Source organism: Hyaena hyaena, unplaced genomic scaffold, assembly GCF_003009895.1.
Source record: "Hyaena hyaena isolate Hyena2069 unplaced genomic scaffold, ASM300989v1 scaffold_315, whole genome shotgun sequence".
In the NCBI taxonomy this organism is placed as follows: domain Eukaryota; kingdom Metazoa; phylum Chordata; class Mammalia; order Carnivora; family Hyaenidae; genus Hyaena; species Hyaena hyaena.
In genome coordinates this window covers 668,723-689,071 of record NW_024080948.1, presented here as the reverse complement: position 1 = coordinate 689,071, position 20,349 = coordinate 668,723, and the positions used below count along the sequence as shown (strand labels likewise).

General features: G+C 46.8%; 2 protein-coding genes across 11 annotated transcripts in view; one reads left to right on the top strand and one right to left on the bottom strand.

Annotated features, from left to right (window-relative positions):
- Positions 1–100: 100 nt before the first annotated feature.
- TP53INP2 (tumor protein p53 inducible nuclear protein 2) lies at positions 101–8,843 on the top strand. Of its 3 annotated transcripts, none has more exons than XM_039248723.1 (5): positions 101–289; positions 1,414–1,418; positions 4,029–4,203; positions 4,730–4,898; positions 5,475–8,843. In XM_039248723.1, exons 3-5 carry the CDS (start codon positions 4,080–4,082, stop codon positions 5,725–5,727), a joined length of 546 nt encoding a protein of 181 aa, XP_039104654.1. In that variant the 5' UTR covers positions 101–289; positions 1,414–1,418; positions 4,029–4,079; the 3' UTR covers positions 5,728–8,843. The 3 variants fall into 3 exon arrangements, with proteins under 3 accessions (XP_039104654.1, XP_039104653.1, XP_039104655.1); XM_039248722.1 differs by having other exon boundaries at positions 103–289; positions 4,610–4,898; XM_039248724.1 differs by lacking the exon at positions 101–289 and adding an exon at positions 1,042–1,202 and having other exon boundaries at positions 4,610–4,898.
- A 1,074-nt stretch (positions 8,844–9,917) lies between these two features.
- NCOA6 (nuclear receptor coactivator 6) overlaps positions 9,918–20,349 on the bottom strand; it is a 114,688-nt gene continuing 104,256 nt past the window's right edge. For 7 of the 8 annotated variants that reach the window (XM_039248688.1, XM_039248689.1, XM_039248693.1 and 4 more), the window contains 2 exons: positions 18,828–18,976; positions 9,918–10,483 (listed from right to left, as the gene is read on the bottom strand). In XM_039248688.1, the coding sequence (XP_039104619.1) occupies positions 10,440–10,483; positions 18,828–18,976 (193 nt within the window). In that variant the 3' untranslated portion in view covers positions 9,918–10,439. The remainder of the gene's footprint in view (positions 10,484–18,827; positions 18,977–20,349) is intronic. The other variant, XM_039248684.1, reaches the window with a different exon arrangement.

Here is a 20,349-nt window from a genome sequence, read left to right as displayed (position 1 = left end):
TTGGCCACCACTCCGCGGGCTGGTGACGCCGGGCGGGCGGGCCCCTTTGTGACGTCACAATCAGCTGTTTGAACGTTCCAATTTGTGCTGTGAGCCCCGCAGCGGCTGCACAGTCTCAAAGCCCCGCAGGCGAGCGCAGCAGCCGCGAACTTCCCAGCCGGTGCCCGGCCGCCTCCCAGTCCAGCGTCCGCGATGCAGCCCGGCCTGTGATCAGCGCCGACGCCGGGACGCTCCGCCGCTCAACTACCTCAGAGCCACCCCGCCCGCCGCACTTCCCTCTCCCCCAGGTGAGTCCTGACCAGCTTCGGCCCAGGGGGTCCTGCGTCCCTTAACACGCCCCGCGCTCCCAGCTCCCGGGTCTTTGTCTCCGCCGGTGGCAGTCGTTCCCATCTCCCGATTGGCTGCCGCACGCCGGTAGACCATGACGTCTCTCTATTTGCATATGACATTGAGACGTCACCAAGGCCGGTACCGCCCCCCGGCTCGGGTCGCCTGTCCTCCGGTGACCCGGTAAGCGCTGCGTCGGGGCCCGGCCCACGGGTGAGGAACACTGAAAGGCAGCAGGACCGGAGGGGCCTCGGCAGTTTCCTGGGCTAACCCAGGTGTTGAAGTCAGGGCTCCGATCCCCTACTTCGATCCCGGCGGCGCTGCTGACTCTAGGTTGGAGTTCAGAGGCAGCCCAGAGCTCCAGTTCTAGGTCGTTGGGGGGCAGCGCCAGATGGCGGAATACCCTCTCTCCAGCTCCAAGCTGTGCACCCCCGGACTATCAAGCCAGAGCCTGATCTTCCTAATCGCTGTTGTGTGCAGCGCTTTAGCTGATGTCACTCCCAGCCCCCATCAAGGGGTCTTGGACTCCATATCACAGAAGAGGAAACTGAAGCCCAGAGAGGGGAAATTGCTTACTCCAGGTCATGAAGCCAATTAGAGTCATGCCTACTGGGTGAATGATAGATGCATTCGCCATGGCACATACCTAGTAGGAGCTCAGTACAAGTAACAAGTTACACATCCTCCCAACACTGGGGACTCCACCTTGGGCTCATTGCCATGCAAATTTTATGGAGCTCTTAGGTCCCCTGGATCTTTTTCCAGGAGGCCTCTGGGGACTGGGTCCCCTTTTGTGACCCTGACACTCACTCTGTACCTTGGAGTCCCAAGGCCCAATAAAATTGCTGCCTCTCAGCTGTTGACCACAGAAAGGTGAGTCATTGGCTGCATCAGGGTGTCTCTGGGGCTGAAGTTGGGGTGGGATGGAGGGTGAGAGTTTCCTGCTTGGCCCTTTATTACCTCTCCAACCTCTAGCATTGTCAGCTAAGAAGGACATGACCTGGCCTAGTGCTGGTGGTTACTAGGCTTGTGCTGCCCGCCTCTCTACTTACAGAGAGGTCCAGAAGAAAGGAGTAGAAGGAGAGCTTCTGGCTTTCCAAGTGGATGGGCCCAGAGACTGTCCCAGCCTGGGCTTTGCTAAAGGATGGGTGGGGTAGAGGTGGCTTGGGGCTCAAGTGCTATTCTGGGCACAGCTGCTGTAGTTATTAAAGGGAATGGTTCTCCCTGGAGCAGAGCTGGGAATGTGAGAACCAGGAAGCTGGCAAAGCTGGGGAAGAAAATCTGGGAGGCTCCCCTAGTGGTCATGAGAGGGGGCGGGCACTGGCTGGCTGGTGCTGCTGTCACTCCTGGCTCTGTCACTTATTTGCTGTGTGACTTCAGGCAGGGAGCTTCCTCCCACTGAGGTTCCTTTACCTTAATCTGTCTGTAATTTGAGGAGACCCACAATGGATCCTGGTACACAGTGGGTGCTCTGGAAAATGCATGATGAATCTTGGTATTAGGAACTCTGAACCCTTTCATAGCTGGGGAGAGAGGGGTTTTGAGGCGAGCAGCACCTTGAAAAGTCCAGATTCCTGTCTGGCCTCCCTTTCTCCTCTGACTCATTATATTTTTGGGGGATTGTTTGCTGAGACCTTCTTGTATATACTCTGGATTGCATGTTTACTGACCTGGGACTAGACCTGCCTGGCCACCATCTGGCTGTGTGTCTTTGGCTAGGCCAATTTCCTCTGATTCTCAAGTTGTAAAATGGGCCAGGTGAATATGAGGGCCCAGCAACAGTTCTTCACTTTCATCTTCTCAATGAAGTAGTAGGTCTTTGCAAGGAGGGTGTGCCTCACCAAGGCTCCAGTCTTCTCTTCCTTCAGGAGGGGCCAAACTTTCTGGAATTTTGGTGACTGAATCACTAACTCCCTGTGGCTGACAGATGGGTTGGGATATGTGCCTTATATTGGGCAGACACTAGTTGGGGGTGCCCCACCTTTTATAATCTCTGTAGATCTCCCACCAGAGAAGCTAGCACCCAGGGAGCACTTCCTTCTGGAGCCCGCTATGGGTCTGCAAATGTGGAAATACTCTGTTGATGGATGTTGGATGATTCTGTGGCAAGAGACAACATACCGCAGAAACGAGAGGGGTAACAACATGCAGAGAAATAACTTGGGTGGGTTAGCATGAGTGCAGACTGTCTCCAGGGAGTAGAAAAGTGGACATGCCCCAAGGGAGTTCTATAGGAAACGTGGAAACATCCTTAGAGGGAGGTGTCTCAGTAGCAAAATGGTTGACCATCTTCAGGGGATAGATGTGGAGGCTCAAGCTTTGGGACGTCCAGAGGACTCCTAGCCAGGCCTAGTCCTAAGGCAGGCTTAAAGGGGGAGAAGGGCAGATCTATAGCCACCTCCTTGACATCTCCATTCCTGGACCAGGGGATCTCCTTTCTTATTTTCATCCAGGGAAGGACTGATTGAGGGGTTGGGTCCTGGTCCTACCCTCACTGCTCATCCTTAAGGCCTCCTGGGGTCAGATAGTCCCTCCCTTCATCATTACCTCTCACTGTCCTGCTGTCTCTCTGGGGCCAGGCAACCTGATCTTCCTCCTAGCCAGGAATGCTGCCCTTGAGCTGGAGGTTAGGTATAGGGGGGGAGAGGGGGAGGGCCCGTGAGAAGAGGATCTTAGAACCTCATCTGACAGACACAAATGAGAGCTGTGCAATCACATGGTAGTGGTTCTGTGGGATTTCTGCTAGCCAGCACTTTTCAAGCCACACAAGGCTCAAGTAGTGGTTCCTCATCTGGGGGGTCAAGGAGTAACGTTAGGTAATCATGATGAAAACTTCTTCCCAGAAAAATACTCTGGTCATCAAGTTAAAAATGCCTAATCCAGACAGATTCCCAGCAAAGGTAATGGAGTATAGTGATTGGGGGTGCTGCCTCTGGAATCCGACTCTATGGGTTTAAATCCAACCTCTGTGTCTTATTAACTGTGAGACTTTGCCCAGGTTACATTACCTCTCTGAGCCTCAGTTTCTTTACCTGTAAAAGAGAGATAATAATTAGACCCACTTCCTAGAGTTGTTGGGAGAAGTACCTGTGGTAAAACAGGTAAAGTGCTTAGTACAGTACCTAGCACATGAATGTTAGCTATATTATGATGATGATAATAAGTAATCACAGTATCAGACAGTTTCTTCCTTGCTTGGAGAACTGCTATTTACCCTTCAGGGTCCAGCATGGATGTCCAACCCTTTGGAGACCTTTCCTGATAGTCTAGTCATATATCACTCCTTCCATGTCCCTAGAGCATGCAATAATGTTAATAATAACTAGTTGATTCCTTTACTGAATGCTTACTCTGTGCCCTGGTATGGCTCTAAGTACTTTGTGTTTAGCTCAATTAATTCTCATTAGAGCCCAGAGGAGGATACTATTATTAGCTGTATAATTCTTATAAGGGCCTAGAGGAAGGTACTGTTATCACTGGCATTTGACAGATGAGAAAACTAAAGCACAGATGAGTTAAATGACTACCTAAGGTCAGGCAGAAAATGGAGAAGCATGAAAGCAGGCGGACTTACCAGGACGTGCATACACCGCTGAGGTTCTCCTATGCTCTGAGGGCTGGGGGGTGGTATCCCTAGCCGGGAGTTGGGGGCGGGTAGACTTCAGTTAGTGGTCTCTCTGACTCCTCTCTGTACCTCCCAGGTTTCTGCACTGCCGCAGGGCGCCCTCCTGAGACCGTTTCACTCCCCCACCATGTTCCAGCGTCTCACCAGCCTCTTCTTCAGTACTCCCCCGCCCCCCGAAGACCCCGGATGCCCCCGAGCCTTCGTCTCCGAGGAGGATGAAGTGGACGGCTGGCTCATCATTGACCTGCCGGGTGAGGTCTGAGTCGGGGGCCAGGACTCTGATTCCTGGGCTTTTGAAGGGCAGGTGGCCGAGCAGCGGAGGGGAAGGGAGCTGCTAGGGAATTGGGAAGTTCGCCTGGCCTTCTGGGCAAACTGGCGCTGAGGCAGTGACAGGGAAGGCAGGGTAGCAGGGCCCCATCCCGTGCATAGCCCAGGCCATCTCTTGGCAGCGCAGCGTTGGGGCCCACACCTCACGTGCCCTAGGGCAGCTGGTCGAGACTCCTGGCCCGTGGGTGCCCCGTGGGCGCGGCGGGCGGGGCTGCGGGTCTGACTAACGATACCCTTTCTCTCCCCGCCCCACTGTGTCCGGTGTGTGTGTGTGTGTCCCTCCCCGCTGCGCCCCCTCCTCCGCATGACTCCCCCTCCCGCGCCCCGTAGACAGCTACGCGGCTCCACCCAGTCCCGGGGCCGCTCCTGCCCCCGCGGGCCGCCCTCCGCCCGCGCCCTCCTTGATGGACGAGAGCTGGTTTGTTACCCCTCCCGCCTGTTTTACTGCAGAGGGGCCCGGACTCGGGCCCGCCCGCCTCCAGAGCAGCCCCCTGGAAGACCTCCTCATCGAGCACCCCAGCATGTCCGTTTACGTCACCCGCAGCACCATAGTGCTGGAGCCTGGGCCCCCTTCCCCGCACCCCGACGCTGCCCTGCCTGACGGCGACCTTAGCGAAGGGTGAGCGGGCCGGGGACGTGGCCTGGAGACCTTGAGAAGCGTTTCTGGGAGGCAAGGGTCCCGGCGGGGAGGCTGGGGGCGAGTGCCCAGGAGCCCTGGGCGTGTCTCCGTGGCAAAGGGCGGGGACGAAGCTAGGGCCGGGCTTGAGGGTAAAGGGGCGGAGCTAAGGGAGGGCGGGGCCTGGCTTCTCCGCCTGGGCCTGGCTTCTCCGCCTGGACCCGGCTTGGCAGAGTTGGAGCTCTGAGGCTTGGGGCGGAGGGGCGAGGCTGGAGCGCCCAACGGGTGGGGTTTCCAGAGACTATTTCGGAAGGTTGGGACCGAATTGGAGGTGGGAGCCGAGCCTTCCCCAGAGTCCGGTTTACTTGTACTTGTCACAGGGGTTGGAACTGAGGAGGCATCTCCAGGCTGGCTCGGAGGAAGGGCTGGGACCCACAAGAAGGGTACCAGGAGCCCTGCTAAGAGCAGAGACAGCGCTGCACCAGGGCGAGGGTGCGAGGACTGGGTGGGCGGTGCCAGCGCCCCTTCCCGCCCTAGGACCTGTCCGGCCCTGACCGAGCCCTGCTCTGTCCCCCGCAGGGAGTTGGTGCCCGCCCGCCGCGAGCCCCGGGCCCTGCACCACGCCGCCGCCCCTCCGCCGGCGCGGGCTGCGCTGCTGGAGAAGGCGGGCCAGGCGCGGCGGCTGCAGCGGGCCCGGCAGCGCGCCGAGCGCCACGCGCTGAGCGCCAAGGTGGTGCAACGGCAGAACCGCGCCCGCGAGAGTCGTTCGCGCCGGCCCAAGCACCAGGGCAGCTTCGTCTATCAGCCGTGCCAGCGCCAGTTCAACTACTGAGGATCCGCCGGCCGAACCACAAGCCCCTCACCGACTCCGGACCCCTGTCGGGCCCCTCCGCCGCGGCCAGTGTGTTGCTCGAGGAGCGCCCTCAGCCCACTTGGGTTGGACACTACAACCTCCCTCCTCCTTAAGAGAGGTGGGGTGCTAGCCCCCCCCTCCCACCTCCCTCGATTTTCCCACCACTGATCCTCTCACCCGCTTCTGAACCCCCTTCTGCCCTTCACCCTCCAACCCCATGCTGGATATCTAATCCTACATTTCCTCCCCCGCCCCACCCTTGACATTCCATCCTTCCTTTCTTCTCTGCTCTGTCCCCATCTCTACCCTGACATCCCCTTCATCCTTGCCCTCCGTTCCTGTACCTCTGGCCCTCTCCTTCCTTCTTCCACTAGTCTCTTCTCCCAGATCTAGCTCTTTTCTCTGCCTTCAACTCCCACTTTACAGCCTCACCTATCTCATGTTTGGCATTACAGCACTCCTGCCCTTATTCATTCCCAGTTAATTCCTTTCCAAACGGATGACGGGATGGCGCTGAGACTAAAGGGCTCAGCCTTTAGTCTCCCCCTTCCCTCTCCCCTGGGATTGGGCTCCTTGGAGTTGTTTAGGCCTGGAAAGGTAAAGTATGTGGAATAGGACTGTGAGATGTGAGTTAGAGGGAGAAGCGTTGGGAATCAAGGGAAAGAGGCAGCCTACTGGAAATGTAGACAGGACATACGGGTTAAGAACCTGCGGGGAGCAGGGCACCATGGGAGCTGGCACTGTGCTTGCTCAGACGCCAAGCCCTCCTCTTTGGCTTGAGCCTGGAGTCTGCCCCCACTTCCTATAATCCCACTTACCAAATCTCTTCCTGAAATTCACCCCTCTGAACACCTGATTCTGAAGGGCTTAGTACCTTGTTGCCCTACCCCCAACCTGTCACCCCAGGAATAGAGGCTGGGCAAGGCCCTGCCATCCTGGCCCTATGTTCACATGCCCAAGGTGCTAGAACTAGTTTAGGAGAGATGCAGGCCAGAGGGCTTCTAGGCAGGGAAAGTGCACACCCCTGAGTCAGAATGCAGGGGAATGATGCTGGGGAGGACAAGCTGTGGGGTGAAGCCATCCCAAGACTGACAGCTCAGCTCAAGCCTCTGGCCTTGTATTTCACTCTGCTCAGGATGGCTAATAAACAGGAAGCCAGGAGCCCCACTGTCCCAACCCCCAAATAGTCCCTATCCAGGTTCAGGGCTTCCAGGGTGCCTCTCATTTTCTCCCCCAGGGCTCTCTTCCTTTCTAGTCCTAAGGGGAGAAACGGGGGGTGGGGGGCAGAGCTATGGTTACCCTCCCCCTCTCTAGTAAGCAACTGGAGGAGGTAACCTGAATCCCTGGGTGAGACCAGAGGGGTCACAGGCAGACAGCATTCTTGTGTGGGAGTGAATTTTGGGCTCAGACACCAGCAACAGCTTCTTGGGATACCCTGAGTTGCTTCCCTTTTCCTGTCCTTTTCTAGTGTGTGCTCTTTCTTCCTTGATACTTTTTGAGATTTCCTGTTACATACTAATATAGGTCTTCCCCCCTCATTCCAATTCCAGGTTTCTAGGCCTCACAGCCAAGCTGAGGCTTGGTTGGAAAACTCTGTAATCCCGTGACGGTAAAGGGAGCCACCCTCCCCGATCCTATAGCCCCAAGGCTCGTGTGGGCATATGGATAAGGGTAGGGGTAGTCCCACGGTTGCCAGCATGGGGACAGAGGAAGTTCTGTTGGAGTCTCCTATCTAAGCCAAATCTACAGTAAAAGCAGATCAAAGTCCCTAAGCCAGTCCACTAGGGCCCCAGTAATTACAACCTTGCTCCTCTTGCCAAGGCTCTTCAGTCACAACTAGTTGCTTTTATTCTTTCAGCAACCCTGTGGTCACTTCACAGCCAGCTTAGGGTCTCCCACACTTCCAAGAACTTAAGCTCCCTCCAGCTCTTCCTGCCCACTCCTTTGCTGCCAGCTGGGGCACAGGCTCAGTCCTGAGCAGTCCCTATGATCCTTCTGGTGTGGAGGGGGAGAGTGAGATATAGGACATTTGGCTCAAATTTCAAGAGGCCCCTCACACATGTTCCTGGAGGCTCCTGTGTTTCTACAACCCTCCAGTGTCATCACCTGGTTGGTGTAAGGCTCATGTTTTTGTACTTTCCTATAGATTCTGTAGCATTTGAGTGTGGCAATATTTTAATTGTGTATAGATTTCTAAGAACCAACACTACTCAGTCTCCTGCTAGTCTGACTCCTGAAGCATCAGACCTCGTCATACTGTATTGACTGTGTATGTGCCTTTCACCTTCAGCATGCTTCAGGATTTTTTTTTTTTTTAAACCACAGAACTTGAATACATGAGGGAACTAGAATTCATAAAGTTCTATGCAACCTTAGACAGGAGGGGGTAAGAGAGTCTGTCTTGACTGATGTTTTCAGAGACCTTAGAGAAGTTGTATTAATTAATGTCAATATTACTAGCACTTTGCCAAAACTGCATATGTCAGAGGGACCCCTGTTTCTACTGAGACCCAAGTACATCAAAGGGTGACTTACAGTAACTCCCCAGGATGTCTGAGTGCTCTCTTCAAGCTGGTTGTCACTTTCCAGCTTTTTCAGTTTGGCCCCAGGAGGGTACCATGTGTGTATGAATGCAGTTGGCTGCTGTTTTGGAGTATGCCTGCTCCCCCCCCCCCCCCCCCGAACCCTGATCAATTTGTTCTGACCTATAATGTCTTAGGTACAACAAGACCCCACTAGAGCTCTTGGATGCCTCCTCAGATCCATGTGGCTTTATGTGAGGGGACTGAATGCAGACACACCATAGCCCCAGGTATCTTCCCTCTTGCCCTGGCCACCTAGTTCCAAATGGAACCAATAAGTTGAATGAATCCCTCTTGGATGTTTCGTGTTGAGACTGGCTGAAATGAGGCAATTCTGGTTGACCATGTTGTGACATGTCGACAGACTCAAGGACACAACCACCTCGATCCAGTCATGTGGCATGCCTGTGTACTTGTATAATAGGATTCTGATTGTTAGATTTTAATGTTATTCCTCTATGGGAGAAAAAAATTAATATAAAGAAAAACAAATAAAAATCTATTTAAAGCACACTATGCTTTCTGTCTGCATAGAGCTAAAGTAGAAGCAGCACTCTGCAATGTCAAGCACAGTATTGGCACAGGGATTATTATTAGGCTGGCTTCGGTGCTGGTTGTGTGTGTCATACATACAGGGAAGGAAGAGGGAAGAGGAGCTTGCTGGAAATAGAGCCAGACAATTGTGGGGTCTGACGCATAAATAACTACTTTTAGAGGATCCTTATAACCCAAGACATCTATAATGACAATTGAAACAGAGATGAGAATAAGAGCATGACAGAATCATGGTCTCAGGCATTAGGTTCTGGCAAGGGCAAGGAGAGACTGCAGGGGAAGGGAGGAGTCTGTGTCTAGTTGTGGAAGACACAACAGAAGGTGGAGGCCCAGACCAAGACAAGGACAGAGCCCTAAGCATCAGAGTTCCCTGAAGGTTGAGAGTAGGGTGGGAGCAGAAGCAGCAGGTTTGGAGTCTGTAATTTTTAGGTAGGAATTGAGCCAGGGAAGGGTAAAACCTGGGCATATTGATGAGAAAACACCCCTAAACCTGATGTAGATGAGAAATAGGGCACCCAAAGGGCAGAAAAGTCATGGGCATCTTTGAAATATACAACACAAAATGACCACTTTTATTTGGGAGCTACCTGATCTAACCACAGAACTGAAATGAAAGTGGAAAGCTGACCTAAAGTGGGCTAGATTCTTGATGCTGTTACAAAGAATCTTGCTGGTTAGTCTGGGCTTATCTGTTGAATAGACGGTATGTTTACAGTTGTTTTGAAGCAATCCATCTTGTCACTGAAGAAACATATGTAAGAGGTGGAGAAAAAGTGCAAGTGGGTTACTGATGGCTTCCTGTCTCTAGAAATTCTGGGTGGCCTTTGATCCTAAGTTATTTGCATCCAAAACAAATTTGACCATTATTTATCAAAGTGCGATACAGTGCTGAAAAGGGCCAGTTTCTTCAAAGTCAGTACAGTAAGGACAAGGTGGAATTCTAATTTACAGAGAAGGCTATTCCTGTTCATTTATGGTCCAAACAAAGAGTCTGTTCACCCCACAATCCCTTACCAATAACGTACATTTATGTTCTAGGACAATGACATTTATTTAACACATTCAGTATTTCACATTGTACAAATCCTTAGATTCTTTTTATTCACTGGTCCATTTCTACAACAAATACATCCAAAACACTATATAATAAAATTATTTACAACATTTCCAAATGAGAAGATTCCTTTTGCTCCCGCTACTGCTATTCACACACATAACTTCCACAGCACAATACATCATTAGAAGATCTAAAAATGCTCACCCTGTACTCTAGGCTGCTTAGGAAATGTGAAAACTAATAACATAATCACATTAGCTCCTCTCAATACACGGCAACATTTTAGAAACCTTGAACTTCATCTTGCAACACCAAAAGGGTTCAACAATTCTGCTTTCCCCATTGCACTTTACGAAATACACTGCAGGGACTAGGAAAGGGGCCACTTTATTAAAATGACTAACTGTACAGAAATGGATTTTAAAAAGTCACAGCTCAAAATTGCTTTTTGTAAAATTCACACACATTTACAAGGATCAAGTCACCATCCAGCTTGTTTACTTGGATTTTCTTCGCTTGGATTGCACCACGCTGGTTATGTCTGTGGGAGGAAAGGAAGGACATGCTCAGTTGAGGCAACTGTTTGTGGCAGTGCTGTTTAGGCAGTCCACAAGAAGCATGGCTGCCCAGAGTGGGGTTCTACTGAACTCTGAAAAAATCTAAGGTCCTCAAAAGGAGTGCTCAGTGTGGAGAGGGTCTCAGGCCTGGACCTGCAGAGTAGGGCCTGGTGACTTGGGAAGTAAGGTACAGGTGGTGGAAGATGAAGCACACATACTCAGTTGGAAAAAGAGGCAGGGTGGGGAAAGCATCTTGAGCTAGGCAATTAACCCCACAATCTCCATCACCAGTTCTTATCACCCAGTGAAATGACAAATAGAATGAGTGCTTTTGGTGATAAATCCATGAGTGTTGCTACAAGCAAGTGAGTAAGTTGTGCCAGAGTACAAAGAACCATTGGATCCCTTTTGGAGCCAAGCCATTATTTCACAGTAAGCAACTCTTTTTGCTGTACCATAATCAAAGTCTCTAAATAATATGATCATGATCTGTGGTCGTGTCTACATATAGGCATAGAAGCAATTCAGAGCAAGCCACAGCCTCCTCTGAGCCCAGGTGAGCCTGTAGGCTTCATGGAAGAGGTGGGACCTTGAGTGACTTATACACAGAGAACAGTGCCATAAAGGGAATAAGTGTGTTCCTTTCATTCCTCTTATATTATTATAATGCCTTCAACTCAATCTTATTCCATATTTAAACCATGTTTCTCAAAAACTTTTCCACACAGAAGTCTTCTACAGCAGAGTACAGTGGATAGCTTTAAGCTCTCCAAGTGTAAACAGTTCTTTAAAATCTTATATTGATCTTAGGGGCATAGGAGTGGCTCAGTCGGTTAAGTGTCTGATTCTTGATTTTGGCTCAGGTCATAATCTCATGCTTCATGTGATTGAGCCCTGTATCGGGCTTTGCGCTGACAGCACAGGGCCTGCTTGGGATTCTCTCTCTCCTCTCTGCCCCTCCTTCACTCTCTCAAAATAAATAAAAATTTAAGAAAAATAAAATCTTATATTAATCTTAAAAATTCACTCTCACTCTTCATGCCACTCCACAGATCTTTTGGTTTTAATATGAAAACAATGATTTAAGTGTTTATTATTTTTTTAAAGGTTTATTTTATTCATTTTCATTTTTGAGAGAGAGCACAAGCAGGGGAGGGGCAGAGAGAGAGGGAGACACAGTATCTGAAGCAGGCTCCAGGCTCTGAGCTGTCAGCGCAGGGTCCAACGCAGGCTCGAGCCCACAAATTGTGAGATCACGATCTGAGGCAAAGTCAGACCCTTAAACGACTGAGCCACCTAGGTACCCTGAAAACAGTGGTTTAAAATTACTTTCCATCAAGGAGAAAAAAAATATTTTCTATCTAACACAGTAATATGTAAGATGAATCAGTTTTATTGATTCTGGTAACTAGGATAAATAAAAATTTTAAAATTTATTTTGAGAGAATGAGCAGGGGAGGGGCAGAGAGAGAGGGAGAGAAAGAATCCCAATCAGGCTCCACACTGTCAGGGCAGAGCCTGACGCAGGGCCCAAACCCACAAACTGTGAGATGATGACCTGAGCTGATATCTAGAGATGGACACTTAACCGACCTAAACCACCACGTGCCCCTAGGCTAAATTTTCTAATGCTACATGTTAGGTTCAGTGTTTTAAGAATTTTTTTTCTTTTTGTATCATATTTTGAGAGCCCAGACTTAAGATGTAGATGCAAAGAGTGACAATGTTACTGTTAGCTACAGTAATTGCTAAGAAGTAAGGCTCAGTAACTTTCTGAGAAGTGGCCTGTGTAATGTTTTAGGGCTTCTGTTGGTGAAAATTCCAGTATGTGTATCTTCTTGCTGGAAGGTCACACTGCTTGTGACATGTGGTAGGGTCAGTCTCTCTGATTTACTCCACAGTCTTTTGCTAATTAGAGGACAGTTAATCTAACAGGATGTTGATAATGGTGTTCTTTAATTCCACGTAAACAAACTAAGAGTCTCTCACACACCCCAGTTCCCTATAATCAACTCCCCGTCCAACTCTCAAGTTTCCTTTTCACTATAGCAAATTTGTCATTTGCAGGAAAAATATACAGAGTTTTGTCTTGATGGAGTGTTAATTCTTAGAAAGATATCCATTAATCAGGCCAATTTTGGGAGCTTCTCTTCTGTTGTGATATGAAGGACTGAGTGGTGTGTCTGAGAAACACATATGTGGCTGGGAACGGGAAAGGGGATAAGCACCTCAGGTTCTCCCTCCTCTTCCTCCTTCCTTGCTTGTTCCCATCTGTCACTGTTCTAAAGCACCCAATGATCTGGCAGACTGATTCGGCTACTGAGGACGAATCGAGGTAGTGGGACCATGAGTCAACCAGTGATTTTGTGCTAGAAACTGCAAAAAAAAATAATCTTTTAAGATGCCAGTGTTAGGGGTGGGAAAGATGGTGTAGGGTGTACTTTTACACTTCCATGAGGGAAAAAGCTGTATCAACCTGATTTTGAAGTCTCTTATCACCTTCGCTGGATAAATCTAGTTAATCTGGATCATAGGGCAATGTCACTTTTGAGGTCTTTATAAATCTATCTGAGAAGATGAGTTTTTTGCTTTTGTAGTTCAACTTTATACTCTCTCCAAAATGTTACAACTTTTACTACTTCCCTGAACACAATATAAGAGAATCTGGAGGTAAACTCTTTAAGGTAAGGAATTCTAGGGAAGTAATGAAGTGGCTGATAGTATATTCAGAGTGCATGTACATCAAGTCTGTTCCTAAAGGCTGTCTACCTTAACTGTGCTAATCCCACTCCCAAGTCCCATACTCAAATACCTAAACTAGCAAAATAAAAATAACATATATTGTTGGAAAATTCGTGCTTTAAGCTATCAAAGATTTTTACAAATTAATGTCTTCACAGATATAAAAGCACCCAAAGACTAAAAGTAACATCATTTATATTAATATTTTAGAATGAACCATATGGTAAAGAACTGGGTCAATAATAGTCTTTCAGATGGTTGTCTATATATATATATATATATCCGTGGAGAACATATACATTTATAATTTGACATGGGCATTTCCCCCCAACTGGTTGCCTCACTTTGACCTTAAGCAAATTTGGCCAAATCTACAGTCCAAGGATCTATTAAATCTTCTGTTATGTGGAGTTTACCTTTACCTTTCAAGGGGTTTTATTTTTTACTTATTTATTTATTTTTTTAATGTTTTTATTTATTTATTTATTTATTTTATTTCTAGGAGAGAGAGAGAGAGACAGCGTGAGCAGGAGAGGGTCAGAGAGAGAGGGAGTCACAGACTGAAACAGGCTCCAGGCTCTGAGCTGGCAGTCAGCACAGAGCCCGACGCGGGGCTTGAACCCACGAACCGCGAGATCATGACCTAAGCAAAAGTCGGACGCTTAACCGACTAAGCCACCCAGGGACCCCTCAAGGGGTTTTAGAAAATGACCTTGACCTTGCTCACTTCATTATGCTTCTTACTGTACTGCTTCTAGCCAAGATTTCCATTTATTTGTAAAGAAAATTCTGGAAATTTCCTTTCAAAATTTTCATAGCTGGTTTCTGAATGATGCTACAAGAGTGCAATTTCAGGCAGTTATTGTTCATAGTTTTCTCTGTATTATGTTCATTTACATTTCCACAATTAACTTTCATTTTAAGAATGTCTTTTTTGAGACTGTTGCTTCTCAAGTCACTGGCTGTGGCTAGGGTAGGACTGTCACCCCACTTTGCTATCAGAGGTATCTTAAGGCACTCCAGGAACACCGACAGCTATTATGGATTATAGGTTGCTCTGAACTTCCTTCATATTAGCATACTTTCCCTGGTTTCAAACTTATGCACTGAACTTTGCATTTTTAACTACCGATTCTTTTTTTCCAGTTGAAAATATAAAATAAAAACTATTATTAGAAGAGTAAATGAATAATGACAAGGGAAATGAGAAAAATCAATTTTGTGTTAATAGGGAACACCTCATGTCAGGAAACAGACCTATTTGCATATCTGTAACAACACACCTGATGAAGCACAATTTTAAGAAGAAGTCCACTAGTTTGTGAGAGCCAATTTTTGTGTCTATAATTAAAAAGTGAGGGGCGCCTGGGTGGCTTAGTCGGTTAAGCGTCCGACTTTCACTTAGGTCATGATCTCGCGGTTCGTGGGTTCGAGCCCCGCGTCGGGCTCTGTGCTGACTGCCAGCTCAGAGACTGGAGCCTGTTTCAGTCTGTGACTCCCTCTCTCTCTGACCCTCCCCTGCTCACGCTGTCTCTCTCTCTCTCTCCTAGAAATAAATTAAAAAAAAAAAAAAAAAAGTGAGGTTGGTGAGGACCCAACAATCAAAAATAAAACAATAGGTTAGAGAGTGACCTATCAACTATGTGGGCCTTTCCAGACTTGCCCAGAAATAATCTGTCCCACCTGCTCCAATCTGGCAGTATAGCAGGCCTTGGCCAGCATGACGTAAGCAAACTCTGATCTCACAGCAGGAGCATAATTAATGTCACTGGTTCTCTGACAATACAAATGTATCAGTATTTCTCATTATATACTGCTCACATTTCTCAGCTGATTTCAAGATTCTCATGAAAAACGCAGACCATTTCTGATTCTGTTTGTGCATATATAACCCAAATTGTATGAGTGCAAAAAGGAAAACCTTTTTCTCCCCTCAAAACTTGAAGGAAACCCCCTTGATATTTTATAATCATTCCCTTGGTATGGGCTCAAATATGTCACAAAAAGTTATTTTATGACTTTGGTTCAGAGTTTGGGATACAACATAGTAGCCCAAATAATATGCATATTTATTCTTTAATCTGGATCCAAGAGCTCTGACACTTAAAACCGGAAATAGCTATAGCACTCATTTTGGATTTAAAAGGTAACTTAGCCTAGGAGTTCAGAACTGGTAGCCTGAGGGCTTGAAGCTGACATGGAGATCTGTACATGTCTGTGATTCCTGGGGTTTGGCCAGAGCGCTCATATCCTCTCAGGAGACACCCAGAACCCCTCCATGCAAACTCACAAAGCTTTCAAGTCACTATGGCCCTTCCCAAGCCAGTTGCTAAACTTCAGAAAAGGAATGGGGCAGGCATTCTAACATGAACACCACCACCTTGGGACAACGTCCTTATTAAGTGTACACACCTACTCCCCACCCTCTTCTTTTTTTAAAAAAATTTATTATTAAGACAAAGAGAAACAACATGAGCAGGGAAGGGTCAGAAAGAGAGGGAGACACAGAATCTGAAGCAGGTCTAGGCTCTGAGCTGTCAGCACAGAGCCTGACGTGGGGTTCGGATTCACGAACTGTGAGATCGTGACCTGAGCCAAAGTCAGCCGCTTAACCGACTGGGCCACCCAGGCACCCCCGCCCCCCTATTCTAAAATAGGTTCCAGCTTTTGTCTTTGCTTGGCTGGCAGATCTCTACAAACTGGCTCTAATTTGGGCATCTCTTCTTAACTGTCCCAACTGGTCCTTTGATTAATTCTTTCCGGTACACTGTAAATGACACCCTTATTATCTTGAGGGTTTGGGTTCAGGTGAAGTTTCCAAAAATCTGGTGTGTGACATCTCTAAAGGTCAACACTTGTTTCCTGCTTGGTAAATATGGTAATTACACACCACATTCTACAGCACAGAAGACATTGATCTTTGGGAAAGTGAGAGGTCAAAAGAATACAAAGAATTGAGGGGCACCTGGGTGGCTCAGGTGGTGAAGTGTCTGACTCTTGATTTCAGCTCAGGTCATGATCTAACAGTACGTGGGTTTGGGCCCCACATTGGATTCTGTGCTGGCAGTGCTGAGCCTGCTTGGCATTCCTTCTCTCTCTCCCTCTCTCTCTGACCTCACTTTCTCTGTTTCAACCTCTCAAAATAAATACATAAACATTAAATAAAGAATACAAAGAACTGAGGGGAAGCGGATTTTTCCATAGAACTCCAGGAATCTTCCCTTTAGTGTTCTAAGTTTAGTATTCAATACACTGAAAAGAGTGCTTCCTTCCAAACAAATCTCTGCCTGGGAGACGATTCCCATGGAGGAGGAAGAAAAGCTGCTGATTCCATTTCTGTATCAAAGTGGGGATACCTAAGGGGACCCTGCTTGTGGTGTACACAGTTCCTCCCTCTCTGATGGGCTGAGGTAAGGTAACTTCTACACCTCTACTTTACCTGTATATGATCTGTAGACCTGTGGCCTATCCAGGGGCTCTCATAAGAAATTGTGAAATTCTTGTCCAGAAACACAACCTGCCAATTACAGCTGAGTTCTTAGGTCCATGTCTGTGTGATGTACCACAACCTGCCCTCATCTTCAGGTTGGCATTCCAATGGTACTGGACTGTTTCTCAGCAGCCCTGCTGGTATCTGGCATTTGGCCAGGATTCCCACCTCTTGCCTAATCTGAGCTACTCAAGCTCAGCACATTCCCAGAGGGGATGAAGTATCACACCCTCCCTCAGATCTGGGCCTTTGCACATGCCGTACTTTTGCCTAGAATATTTCATTCAACTCCCACTGCCCGGATAATGTCTCCTCATTCTTTAGGTCTCAGCTTAAACATCATTCTCTCCAGAAAGCCTTCTCTGACTTGGCAGAGGAGTAAAGCATCCCAGCTATATATTCCTACAGTACCATGTAATTTTGTTATCATAGCATTTAAGAGTTAATACACTGTATTAGTCTGTTTCTCTGACTGGTATATAATTGATATGATGAAGAGAGAGACTCTTCCTTTTCACTATTACAACCCCAGAGCCTGGCGTGTAGTAAGTACTTAATATATACTTGATAGATGGTTATTAATTTAATAGTTACTGATTATATACCTCTTTGTATAAGGCACCATACCAGGTACCAAGGATATAGTGGTGACCAAAACCAGCCATCTCCTGCCCTAACAGAGTATATATGTTAATTACCTATCACATTAATAAATAGAAAATTACAACTGTGGTATTATGAAGGAGAACATGATGCTATGATTCCTCATAGCAGTGTCAAGTGAACTGAGTAGAAAGAGTAGGTTAATGAGAAAAGAGGAAGGAAGAGGGAAAAACACTCCCTGCAGTGGGAGTAACATACACACAGGCTTGTGATGAGAGGGTGGCATGTCTGAGCTGCTGAGGGAAGTCAGATGAGGCCAGGGAAGGCTGATAGGGGCCAGACCACAGAGAACCTTTGTAATCCATATTGGTGCTTTCAGACTTTAATCCAAATTACAATGTAAATCACTAAAGGGTTTTAAGCTACAGTAGCAATAAAAATGGGGCAAAGTGGATGAATTTGGGCCACCTGAAATAAAATCAGCAGCTTTTTGTAATGAACATGAGGAATGTAAGGCTGAGGGAGAGACGCCAAAGAAGACTTGCCCAATGGACAGATGGCAGTGCCATTCCCTGAGGTGGGGAACACTGGCAGATGACCTGACAGTGGAGGTGAAAATCACAAGTCTTGTTTCAGACATGTTAAATTTGAAGTACTGGTAAGGATGTACACAAGCAGTTGTCTAAGATTTTTAGAGGTATGTACTAGAAATGCAAATTTAGTAGTCATCTATGAAAAGCTGTAACTAAAAAAGAAGGGCATGAGTGAGATTAGTTAGGGAGAGAAGAGTTGAAGAGAAAGGGTAGCTCAGGATCGAAGTGTGAGGAAGGCCAACATCTAACACTTGGTACAGAGATTAAGAAGGAAAATCCAGAGAGGTAAAGAGAAAACTATGGAGCGTTCTAGGTCACAGAAGCCAAGGACATTGTGAATTCAAAAAGGAGACAGCAGTCAACAGAGGAGAGAAAACTGATAGTGTAAAGTTCTTGACAAGGTAAGAGAAGATTGGATCAAAGAGGCACAAGTGGAGGGACTGGCCTTAGACTTGAGGAAGGACAGCTGCTCTGTTATAGCAGGAACAAAGGAGGATCCTAGTAGATTTAGGTCTTGGTAGTGAGAGCTGAAGTAGTTCTATTTTCTCTGTGGAGAGGTGAGAGTCTCTGCTGAGAGAGAGGAGAGAAATTAGGGGCCAGAGGAGTGGAAAAGAGAGTTGGCCATAGAAGGATGGCTGGGCCATATTGAGCACCTATCTGAAGTGGTGATCATGAATCAATCTGCCCTGTTATGTTCTTTTTTTCCCCAACAGTGCTTGCTGCTCTGTGCACATACAAAGAAAACATATAGGCAAATGAAATAACAAACAAAGGAGGGGCAAAAAAGCAGTAGAAGTCAAAGTAACAGAAGCAAAGATAAAAAACAAAGTCCTTTGCTGTGGTGATAAAGACCCCATTCTTCTATCTGAGTCACAATAGCACCTACACCGCACCACTAACCTTTAGTAGAGCTGGAGGCTGAAGCAGGCCGAGAAGATCGCTTGCGATGTCCGTTTTCCACACTTTCAGAAGCCACAGTTGGCTCTTCGGTTCGGGAGTTTCTTCGACTTGGGGTTTTGGACTTTTCAATGATCTCTTTGGGCTCACTGCTGACAGAGGGAAGCACAAAGTTTCCAAGGAGGAGAGGGAATCAAGTCACACACAAAAAAAGGCTCTTCAGAAAGAGCTTCATTCATAAGACAGGAGATTAAGACCTATATAGTCATTCTGGAGAGAAAGTATTCCTCCCTGGGAGGAATTTACTAGCTTATTACACTAGTAAAAATAAAATACTAAAAAGCATATTGCTGGTGAAATTGTGGAAAAACAGGTAAAAGAAATTAAGAACTTGGAATAAAAATTCCCAAACTTCCTCACACTCTCCCTAAAATAACAATATTCCTTTTCAAAAATAGTATCTAAAAGCTAGGAAACTACTAATATATACTAGCATTTCCTATGGGCCTAGTATAATCAGATAATGGCATGTTCTAAGTCACATTATAAAATATACATGAGAATATATTCACAGTATATACACTGCTGGGTATAGTTCGTTGTGACTAAGGGGGTGATGCTACAGGCATCTTTTGGGTAGAGGCCAGGCAAGCCACTACACATTTTATAATACGTGAGACAGCTCTTCCCCTGACCCCAGCAAAGAATTATCTGATCCAAGCTGTCAATAACACTGAGGCTGAGAAATCCTGGTATAATCCTTTGGCTCAGCAATTCCATTTCTAGGTGCCTAAGAAAAGAAATCTTTTTACATAGCTCTAATTACACACAAAGATGTCAAAGCATTTTATAAGTACTAATAAAGACAGAAGACCTAAATGCTTTACAATAGATTTTAAAATTAAAATATGGCACATTCATATTTAGTCATGAAAAATCATGTTGTAGAAGGCTATTTATGATAAAAACTGTTCATGATACATTACTGTGGGGGGAAAAGTTACTAATGTTATAAATAGTATAATCCTATTTTTGTCATAATACATGTCGAGTATATATGTAACTACATACAAATGAATGGGTGTAAAATAAATGTGTGTATAATGCTTATATATATCACTATATATTAGATATATCTAAATATTAGATATAGTGTTTATATATAAAATATTCTCCATCTACATACATACTCTGAAGTAGAAAATGAACTAAAATATACACAGTGAGTATTGTTTGAGTCATAGGAATACTGGTTTATTGGTAATTTTCTTCTTAAAATTTTTAAAAATATTTATTATTTATTTTTGAGAGAGAGAGAAAGCATGTGCATGCACACACACGAGTGGGGGAGGGACAGAGAGAGTAGGAGACACAGAATCCAAACAGGCTCCAGGCTCTGAGCCGTGAGCACAGAGCCTTGACACAGGGCTTGAACTTTGGAACTACAAGATCATGACTTGAGCTGAAGTTGAACGCTTAATTGACTGAGCCACCTAGGTGCCCTGATAATTTTCTTCTCTTTAGT